The sequence below is a fragment of the Chlorocebus sabaeus genome, chromosome 11 (assembly GCF_047675955.1).
Source record: "Chlorocebus sabaeus isolate Y175 chromosome 11, mChlSab1.0.hap1, whole genome shotgun sequence".
NCBI classification, from domain to species: Eukaryota; Metazoa; Chordata; class Mammalia; order Primates; family Cercopithecidae; genus Chlorocebus; species Chlorocebus sabaeus.
In genome coordinates this window covers 8,638,238-8,649,125 of record NC_132914.1, presented here as the reverse complement: position 1 = coordinate 8,649,125, position 10,888 = coordinate 8,638,238, and the positions used below count along the sequence as shown (strand labels likewise).

Genomic DNA, 10,888 nt, shown 5'->3' with positions numbered 1-10,888 from the left:
TATCTGGTTAGCTTCTAATGAAGCTTCTGGAAGTTTACAATCATGGCAAGAGGCAAAGGGGGAGGAGGCTTGTCCCATGGTAAGAGTGGGAGCAAGTAGGGGAGGTGCCACACACTTTCAAACCACCAGATCTTGCATGAACTCAGAGCAAGAACTCACTAATCACCAAGGCAATGGTGCTAAACCAGCAGTGTCCAATCTTTTGGCTTCCCTAGGCCACACTGGAAGAAAAAGAATTGTTTTGGGCCATACATAAAATATACTAATGATGGGGGATGAGCTAAAAAATTGCAAAAAACCTCAATGTTTTAAGAAAGTTTGCGAATTTGTATTGGGCCATATTCAAAGCCGTTCTGGGCTGCACACGGACTGCTGGCCATGGGTTGGACAAGCTTGTGCTACACCATTCATGAGGAATCTGCCCCGTGATCCAATCACCTCCCACCAGGTCCTATCACCAACATCGGGAATCACATTTCAACATGAGATTTTCAGGGGACAAACATCCAAACCATATCAGCTTCCCTGTGCCAAGCATGGATGGAGCTGAGAGCCTTACATGGGTTACTTACAAAATGTACATGTTTTATACAATATTATTAATTGTACAAAATAATTACTTTCTACCAAAAGTTAATTGTACAAAATATTAATTAAAATATTTAATGTAAAATTTGTACAATGTATATAAAAATATAAACGTCCCATAAAATTTGATAATAGCATATTCCATTTTATTTCTATAATATAGAAACTCTTCAATACTCAGCAACTTTGTTCACATTAGACCACTTTTATTTGTAATTATTCATATGTTGGGTTGTAAACCTGCCATTTTACTCTGTGATTTCTGCTTATATCTGTTTTTTTTTCTTTTTTTGTCATTGTTGTTTTCTATGTCTTACCTTCATGTATTACTTTAATTTTTTTTTATTAGAATTCCATTGAGGTTTATCTGTGGTATTTTTGAGTATATCTCTGTGTGCAGACATCTTAGTGGATGCTGTAGGTTTTACATCACATGTAATAACTTATGGTTTAATAGGGTCAAAATTTTAGTACTGTGAAAGATGTATGGAAACCTTATTCCTTGATTCCCTGTATGTCTCTTTACCTTCCTCTGTTCCTTATATATTTGTCTTAAATATTTATCTATATACACTTAGAATCACATCTGATAATGTCATAATTTTAACTTCAACTGTCAAATAAATTTACCAAACTGAAGAGGAAAAGGGAGATGAAGTTATTCATTTTTTCCCGTTCCACTGTTTTCTTTAATTTTGGTGTTTTAAAGTTTCTTTTTTAATCTTTTTTTTTTTTTTTCCTGGCTAGATAATTTTCTTGAGCCCCTTTTTAAAAAGTAGACCTTCTGGTGACAAGTCCTCTCAGTTTTCTTTCATCAAATGTCTTTATAGCCCTTCCATTCCTAAAAGATAAATTCACCAGATATAAAAACCAGAATTGAAAGTTATTTTATTTCATCACATAGACAGTGTTGTGCCACTTTTCTATGGCTTTCATCCTTTTCTGATGTTTCCTACTTCCATTTGTATTGTTTTCCCTCCTATAGATAAGCTATTTCCTCTAGCTGCTTTCAAAAATTGTTCTTTCTTTTAATTTTTGGATATTTTACCATGGTATACCTTAGTTTGGATTCTTTGTGTTTATCTTGGTTAGTGTTATGCACTGAAAGTTTGTGTCCCCTCAAAATTCACATGTAGACATCCTAAATTCAATGTGATGTTATTCGGAGATTAGGTCTTTGGGAGGTAATTAGGGTTAGATTAAGTCATGAGGGTGGGTCCCTCATGTTGAGATCAGAGGCCTTAAAAAAAAGAGAGAGAGAGAGGGAGAGAGAGAAGGAGACAAAGATACCTTTTTCTTCTCTCCATGTGAGGATACAATGAGATGATGTCCATCTACAGCCAAAAAATGTCTTCAGCAGAATTCAACTATGCTGGCATTCTGATCACGGTCTTCTAGCTTCTACTATTGTGAGCAACACATTTCTGTTTTTATAAACCACCCATTCTATGGTATTCTGATACAGTAGCCTAAAATGGCTAAGAGATTTTGGGTTTACTTGAATTTAGAAATCTGTGGGGTTTTGCCCATTGCCAAATTAAGGACGTTTTCAGTCTTTGAGACCTTTCTCAAAGTTGCCTATTTCTTCTCTCCTTCTGGGACTCTGAAAACACAAAACTTAGGCCTTCAGTTATAACACTACAGGTTCCTGAGACTGTGTTTATAGTTTTTTCCTGCTTATACTCTTGAATTTTTTAATGTGGTTTTTGTAAGTTTCAGTTCTAAAATTTCCATTTAGTTCTTTCATATATTTTAATTTCTTTGCTGAGATTATTTTTTAAATTTGCTTCTTATATGTTTGTAATATACTGGAAGCATTTTTACGATGACTGCTTTAAAATCCTTGCTGAATAATTCTAACATCTTTGTCATTTTTGTTCTGGAATCTTCTAATTATCTTTTACATTCAAGTTGAGATTTTTCCTGATTCTTCATATGCCAAATGATTTTTTTTTTTTTTTTTTTTTTTTTTTGAGACAGAGTCTCGCTGTGTTGCCCAGGCTGGAGTGCAGTGGCCGGATCTCAGCTCACTGCAAGCTCTGCCTCCCGGGTTTAGGCCATTCCCCTGCCTCAGCCTCCCGAGTAGCTGGGACTACAGGCGCCCGCCACCATGCCCAGCTAGTTTTTTGTATTTTTTAGTAGAGATGGGGTTTCACCGTGTTAGCCAGGATGGTCTCGATCTCCTGACCTCGTGATCTGCCCATCTCGGCCTCCCAAAGTGCTAGGATTACAGGCTTGAGCCACTGCGCCCGGCCGGTATACCAAATGATTTCTAAATGAACCAGGACATTTTAGGTATTATGAGACTCTAAAACTTATTTACCCCTTCTGTCTTAGCTAACTTCCTCAGACACTACTCCAGCAAAGGAAGGGAGTGAGGGAGGGACACTGCATTACTGCCAGGGGATGGTAGAAATAAAGGTTTCGTCTCAATCTCTGTGGACACCTAGGCAGGGGAAGTTTCCTCATTACTGCTGGCTAGAGTGGGGGTTCTGGCTCACCACTAGGCCTCCACTGATAACCTGTCTAGGGGGCAGAAGTGCCTTGTTACTGTTTCCCACATGGCCTCTGCAAGCACTACCTGGTATGGAAAGGAGGGTGCTTCTTAATTGCTGCTTTTAGAGTAGATCCAGCTCTCCATTTGCTCTCCAGTCATATCAAGGTGTGGAGGGAGAATGAGGGTCTTATTACCACAAATTGGGTATGAAAGTTCCAACTTCTGCTATTCTGAGATGCTATTCTGGAGGAGGGTTGGGACACCTTGTCGCGGCCTGGCAGGTGTAAATATCTAGAGATCTAAGCTCTCCACTTGAGGTAATAGGGTTTTCTGTGGTATTTGGCTATGATAGAGTGATTACTGTCTAAACGTTTTCTGCTTTAGTAGACTATTTCCTTGACCTTTGGCTAAAATAATAGGCTTTGTTGGGAAATTCTCATATGTGCCTATTAGTATTTCTATGTTGAAGGCATTTTCAACTAAAAGTCTGCAAATTATAAAGTGAAAAAGAAACTTAGAGAATTCTTCACTATGCAATTTATTGAGTCCCTACCACATCTGCCTTGGTCTCTCCAGGTCTGAGTTGTCATATATTTTATACATAATGTTCAGGGTTTACAGTTGTTCTTAGTAGAAGGAATAGGGCAAACTACATTTACTCCATTTTTCTGGAAGCAGACATTGGTTTACTTTCTGTAAGAAAGCAGTCGGTGAATTTCTGTCCAAATTCTCCGTCTTTTCAAGAGGAACTGGGCTTTATTTCCCAGATTAACATCTGAGCAACAATAGACTTACAGGTGGCATTACTTTCTATATAGGTAGAGAATAGGCTGAATATTAAATGTTAAGGAGCGGAATCATTGGAATTGAAATGAAGGAGACTTTGTTTTTATTCGTGTTAACCAGCCTCCTGATGATATACAACAGTGCATTTATTCATCAATATGCCTTTTGAACGACCTTTCTGCTTCTTTTTTGGATGGTTCCAATGCTAAAGAAAGCAAATGTTTATCAAATAATCTATTTTTTAGATAATTCATTATTATAAGTTAATTCATTATTAGAAAGATAATTTATTACTAGAAGATAATTCATTATTAGAAAGAAAGAACAAAACGAGTCTTTTCTAATAAAAGAATAAATAAACAAATGTATTGAACTTTTGTTGTATATCATGTAGGGTAATTTTATATACATGTTGCATTTTATAATAATTAAATCATGTAATTTTGTATACATCATGTAGGTAATTTTATATACATTTTATATACATTACACATTTAATTCTTGTACGTAAGCCTCTGCCTTAGCCAATTCAAGCTGCTATTAACAAAATATCTTATCTTCGATAATTTATAAATAATACAAATGTATTTCTCATAGCTCTGGATTCTGGAAAGTTGAAGACTGAGATGGTACCAGATTCGGGGTTGAGTGAGAGCCCATTCCAAACAGACAATTTCTCCTGGTTTCTCTCTCATGAGGCACAAGTGTGAAAGAAGGATGAACATTGAGTCCTTACATGTCAAAAGAGATGGAACAGTTCAGCAGCCTGTGGGAGCCTCTATTTGTAGGGAAATTGATCCCATTCATGAAAGTAGAGTCCACATGACTTAGTCACTTCCCCCAAAGACTCCATCTCTTAATACTATTGCATAGGGAATTAAGTATCAACATAGGTAATCAAATTTCAACATAAATTTATTTTGTAGAGACATAAACATTCAAACTAGAGCATTCTGTCTCTGGTCATTCCCCCAAATATATGGTCGTCTCACATACTAAATACATTTATTTCATCTCCAAAATCCCCAAGGTCTTAACTTATTCCAGCATCCACTTTAAAATCTAAATCCAAAGTCTCATCTAAATATCATCAAAATCAGATATGGTGTGGCCAGTTTTCTAATACTGAACCATCTTTAATGTCCTCATCCTCTTTCAACATGGTTTATTATTCTTTTAGCATACTGTTCATTTGTTTATGTACTATTGAATAGTTTCCCTAGCAGAGTATCCTTGTTGTCCTATATATGTTGTTTAATGAAACTCACAATAAATTCAGAAACTTGTTGTTTCCTGTACTTAAAAAATTTAAATAAGAATTATGTGCTTTTAATGATAAAATTTAGATATTAAAATTTCCTATATTCAATGACATTGGAGGTGATAATGAGAGGTGTTTGGAGATAGTTACCTATCAAATTCTTTTGCCTCTTAGGGTTATTTTCTATCCAGCTTTCCCTCAGCATCTTGAGTTAAATTTGGCAGTCTATGTTATCTGACAATAATACTGATATTGCTGGAATTTTCACAACAAGAACAGAGTTTTACTCAAATTTCTTGCCCTTTAAAATACATTATGCTGCACCTTTTACGAAATCCACTTAAGTTTTTATAAAGAATGGTGAAGGACTTAGGGAGGAAGAGAAATGAGCAATGAGAAAAGAGGAGAAAAGAGAATAGTGACTTTTATGGACAAGAGATCTAGAACTACATTTATGCCCCTAGAAACCAGGATTAATAGTTATGGAAATTTTAAGAATTCCCCAGCACCTGCAACTCCCTCTCGTTTGTTATATATTCCTTGTTTTCCTAAAGTTACAAGAATATCAGTGAAAGATGTGAAAATAATTTTAAGAATTTGCATTTGTGCTATCCAATCTAGGACAGAAGAGGAGCAATGGAACTCTTTCCCTTTGGCAGCTAGCTTTATTAAGATAAAGGAGGAGGGAAGCCTGATGGAAGCATCAGTGAACAGGAGTCCCAGATATTCTTAGATTGTATTAATGGCCCTCAAATTCCAGACTCAGAAACACCCACAAAGAGAAGCAACAATCAGAAATTGCATGCTATTAGTATTTTATTGGTATACTGAAGAAAGAGTTATGACCACATTATTTCAATGTAATGGCTTTCTGAAGGAAGTTATCTTCTTATTTATTTTCTGAAACAAACAAACAAATAAGGAAATTTATACACAAGATACAACATAGCAAAATGTATCTAATTCCTTGATGATATTAGTAAAGTAAATTATTGCTTTCAAGATTAAGAAAACAGATTATTTTTATGGTGTTTATGTTTTGGCTACTGTTCAAAACATTCAAGGTTGTATTTATGAAAATGACTGCAACTTGAACCTACAGTAGTGAAAAACTAATACAGACCTACATCTCAATTAACAGTGGTTGATTGAAGAAATCCTGGTACAGTCACACAAGAGAGTAGTATACAATTGTAACAACAAAATAAAAATGTACAAATAAATCACCAAGAAGATCTATATGTCTCTGTGAAATGACAAAGTTATCTGAGACATATATTATTTGAAATAAGCAAGTACAGATCTGCATTTAAAATAATATATCACTTGTGGGAAAAATAATGACATACGCTTATATACATATACATATTTCCAGGAGGATGTTCAAAAAATTAATGGTGGTGACATTTGGTGAGGAGTGTGGGTAAGTAGGATAAGGCATCACTTTAAGATTTAGCTTCATACCATTCTGTTCAGTTAGATTTTTTTTTCCTTGAGGATGTACTAATTTCAAAATAAGTATTTTAAAAATTAAGTAAAATATAGAAGCATCAAGTTCAAGTATCATTTAGCGGGGACACTGGACCTGATAGGCTGGTGTGAGGCAGAACTGAGCAAAGAGTGTTGTGGTGGAAACCAGAGAGAAACCTGAGATGGAGGGTCCTTGGGTCTGAGAGGGCAGACTCAGAGACGGGAGGCAGAACACCAAAGGGAGAACACACCCCACTTCCTCATTACCAACTCATTTTAAGGAGACAAGTCATCTTAAGAAAAAAGTTGGAGAGGTCAATATTTCATAAGATAAGAATTCTTTGAACTGCTTGTTAAAAATGCAAGGACTTGCAACCTTATCCAAGAATACCTGAATACAAATCTTTAGAAATGGGGTTCAGGATTATGTAATTTCAACATATTTCCAATTGATTTGTGAACACAGTAAAGTTTGAGAACAGTAACAGTTTGGGCATTTAATGGAGAATGAACTGGAATCATACCTGTCGTTGAATTCTAGATTACTACCAGCGTGGCTGGTCCTGGAGATGTCTTGGCGGTTTGTCCCCCTGGAAGAATGCTGGTACTTCCTCCAGCCTTACAGGAGGAAGTCGGGGTAGAGGGCGGTGAAGGTCTGTTCGTCGGGGTCGTCGTTGTTGATTTTGAAAAGGAAGTGGGAGAGGATAGCGGTGATGGCCTCCTGGTTGTGGTGGTCTCTGCTGAGGACCATCGTCTTGGTTACAGCTATCACCAGGGAGTCTGGGTAGGAGCCCTTCAGGAGGAGGTCTCTGGGGTCCCTGATCTGGGCTCTGACTTGAGTCCTCTACATCTGTGTGAGTAATTAATGGACAGGAATGCATGAGCTCAGTGAAGAAAAGCTCCCCTCTCTTTATACTTCTCTCACCTTATCACATAGCCCTGTTCTCCCCAAACCTGCCGCTTGACTGTCATCTTCCTTTGTGCCCACTGTTTTTTTTTTTTCCCTTTTTATGCAGCTGTCCTCTTAATCCATGTAAGAGTGATATGGAAAGTCTCATTTATTTGCTCCTGTGACAAGTATGTTTCCATAAATTTGAAGAGGGGTTCTTGCATATCTTAGAGTTGCCAGAGGGTATCTCCAAGGACAGAAAAAAAAGCAAAAATATTATAGCTTTCAGTTATGTTGCTGGTTATTTTTTTTGGTTGCTGTAATAACTTACAAACTGTGACTCCATCTCTGGGCACCTAAGCCCTATGCAGAAACTAGAGCTGATTTCCCAGGCTCCTGGAACCAAGTAGAGAAATACTAAGAGACAGAAGAGAAAGACAATGTGAAAGCTTGCACAGGATCACTAAACAGCTGTGGCAAGTATTTATCATCTGTAGTGACACAGCTGAGTGGGTCAACACAGAGAAAAGACATTCATGCACTGTTTTTTTATTTTGTTTTGTTTTGCCTTACTCCCTGAAGTCACATAACTGTACAGGAGAACACTTGGGAAGAAAGAAGGAGTTAAGGATGGAGGAGTCAGAATGAGAACACTTCTCATTTGTTCATCATCTCTCAGCAGTCATTCTAGCCTGGGAAAAAAGCCTGCCCACTCCTAATGTCCTCAAAGCCAGGCATCTCTGTATTCAAGTTGGTGGCCTGGCTCATGGTCCCCAGAATCAAAGATGGGTAAGAATTGTCTATATATTTAGGGGCACTAGTATTAATCAATACCTGACCCCTCTTACCACCTCCTCACAAAAAATAAATGATGAGAAGACACTGAAAAAACTTTTAAAAATTCTAGTGGAAAAAAAGGGAAAAGAAATGGATTGAAGATCATTGGGATTTACCTGGTGTGGTGGGAGTCAAGTCTTCAGAGATCACATCTAGGAAAAGAAGTACAGGATGAAGTAAACATTTCCTCATAAATCTTTCAGGGCTCACAGTGGTCTATAGGGAAAGGGGTCTTCTGGCCACACCCTGTGCATCCTAAGTTACCTTGTCAACCATCTTCTGTGAAGCTGCTGGAAGGGGAGGAAGATGTTAGAGGAGGCAGGATTGTTACTACCACTGAGCATCAACCATGAACTCAACATAGAAGAGTCCCTTTTTGTCATCCTTAGGATCCCTCAAACCCTAATGCTAATTTAGGCAAACTGGTCTGGGTATTTTCAAGTCATATTTTAGTTCTTCTACCTTATTCCTTCTCTAAATATTTTGATCATATTCACAAGCTTCCCCAAGAGGAGTAAATATTTGGACACAATCGTGTACATGTACTGCCAGCAACATATGGAAATTTTAAATGTGATTGGAAGAAAAATGGGAATTTGGGGACCTGATATTTCTCTACCACTATGTAGAAAGACACAAATTTATTTTCTAGTCCTCTATGTCTGAAAGTACTCTGATGTTTGTTTATCTCTGTCATCGATGTTGCATCCCCTGTACAGCAAGGACACTATCATCACTGTCCACTGAGATTACTGTAGGATCTTCACAGCTGGACTTCCCTGGATCAGTCTTGTATTCTCCATTGCATCCTTCACAGCACAGCCAGGTCTTTCTAAAAATACAAATCTTACTTTGTCATTCCTCTAATTGAAATTCTCTATTTGGTTCCAAGTGTATATTAAATAAAGTATCAGGCCCTGGGATGGAATGAGGGCACAACAGATGTCATCCTTGGAATGAGAGCTCTGAAGCCTTACCCTTCTTCTCAACCTCCTTCCTTCCATCCTGCTCTTCCTCTGCAGTGGTGTGGGGTGAACCCCTGAGGGCCAGGAAGAGTCACAGCCCGTCATCCCACTCCCCATCTCCTTTTAAAATTTTTTTTTTTTTTTACCATTATCTGTGCTCTGAGCTGAGCTCAGAGCCAGCAGGACCACTGACAGCAGGACCAGCAGCATCTTGAAGGAGGTTCTGGAGTTGCTCCCAACTCTGTGCTGAGAGAAACATGGCAGCTCCCTTTATAAACATGAGCAGAACAATGGCACCTTTGAGCTCCATACTGGGTGGACCTCACCACTTGAAAGATTAGGTTTTGCTTTCCTCTCATAAAGTTGAATGCATCTCTTATTACTTTTTGGGACTTTAGCCCAGCAGGATGTGGTGGTAGGATGTGGTTAGGTACAACCTGTGACTTCAGTATAGTTTCTGAAGGAACAGTATCCAAGCAATCAGCACAAATACTACAACTGAAGTTTGGTCATCATTTTATTTTCAATCGGGTTAGACAGTTATTTGGTCCTTCCCCTGCACTGGTTGTCTATGTGCACATGAGCTCACATTTGTATATGTGTGTCAGCAGTGATCCTATAGTTGGAAGTGAAAATGATTAATATCTCTAGCTATTTGTATGGCATAATTCCATTTTTATGGCATATATACTTATATGGATATATGTAGCTTAATTTCATAATAATATAGAGATCATTTCTGTTTAATGTTGAGTTGTGTGAGGACAACACACACTTGGGCACACATGGATGACAGATGGTTTACCCTCAGGCTACTCTGGCCCAAAGAGATCTAGCACTAACCAGAGATACTTTATTGTTGTAGAACACACATATTAAAACATTCTATCTTTATTAATATCCTGGGGGTTAGTAAAGCAAAACTGGCCACAGAAAGCACCGTTAGATTTCCGCACAGAACAGTGTGAATACACAGTTCCTTGAACAAGCCATGCTATTTTATGTCCCTAAGACTTCTTCCATGGTCTTTCTCTTTTCTAGAATGTTCTGTAAGATTCAATTTAGATCTTACTTCTTGTACTAAATATTTTAATCACGCTGACTGATATTGAGTGGACACAATAATACAATCTAATTAGATAGTATCATAGTCTGTTGAAAGCCTCAAGCATTGCATTGATTTTCTATTTTTAAATTAGTTTCCATGCTATTTGCTTCTCAGATTGCCTTCACCAAAGATTATTTTCTCTGTAATGTTATTATACTCTTTCTTCTTCACTCTTGTGCTGAACCTTACTTGTTGATACGTTATATTGTGAATCAATCCTCCCTATGCCTATGTTTTATATCTGGCTGCTTTCTTCATGCGTTCTGGTAGAAATATTTATTTAATTTTCTAAACAAGGTTCTATACTTTTCTTCACTTGCTTTCTTCATTTTTGTTTTTAAAATTTGGCACCAAGATACTGTGTTTCCAAAAGGTTTTGTAGGGTCCTGTATTGGTAGCTCAATTTTCATCTGCTGATTTTTCTATTCTATCTAGTGGTTTTCCGCTTATATTTTCATGGAACAGCTAGATCAATCAGTATCACCAG

At 37.4% G+C, this 10,888-nt stretch overlaps 1 protein-coding gene across 1 annotated transcript; it reads right to left on the bottom strand.

The window, feature by feature from the left end:
* Nucleotides 1-5,930: 5,930 nt before the first annotated feature.
* PRR4 (proline rich 4) lies at nucleotides 5,931-9,537 on the bottom strand. Its single transcript, XM_007967653.3, has 4 exons — nucleotides 9,440-9,537; nucleotides 8,445-8,480; nucleotides 7,127-7,452; nucleotides 5,931-6,032 (listed from the first exon to the last, which is right to left on the bottom strand). Exons 1-3 carry the CDS (start codon nucleotides 9,501-9,503, stop codon nucleotides 7,148-7,150), a joined length of 405 nt encoding a protein of 134 aa, XP_007965844.2. The 5' UTR covers nucleotides 9,504-9,537; the 3' UTR covers nucleotides 5,931-6,032; nucleotides 7,127-7,147.
* Between the last annotated feature and the right edge of the window lie 1,351 nt (nucleotides 9,538-10,888).

What these genes read in the sequence shown, in the direction of transcription:
- PRR4 (XM_007967653.3), bottom strand. Translation starts at nt 9,503, where the DNA reads ATGCTGCTGGTCCTGCTGTCAGTGGTCCTGCTGGCTCTGAGCTCAGCT. An exon ending in AGCTCAGAGCACAGATAATG is followed by an intron (nt 8,481 to 9,439) that starts GTAAAAAAAAAA and finishes TTCTTTTCCTAG; the next exon opens with ATGTGATCTCTGAAGACTTG. An exon ending in CTTGACTCCCACCACACCAG is followed by an intron (nt 7,453 to 8,444) that starts GTAAATCCCAAT and finishes TTACTCACACAG; the next exon opens with ATGTAGAGGACTCAAGTCAG.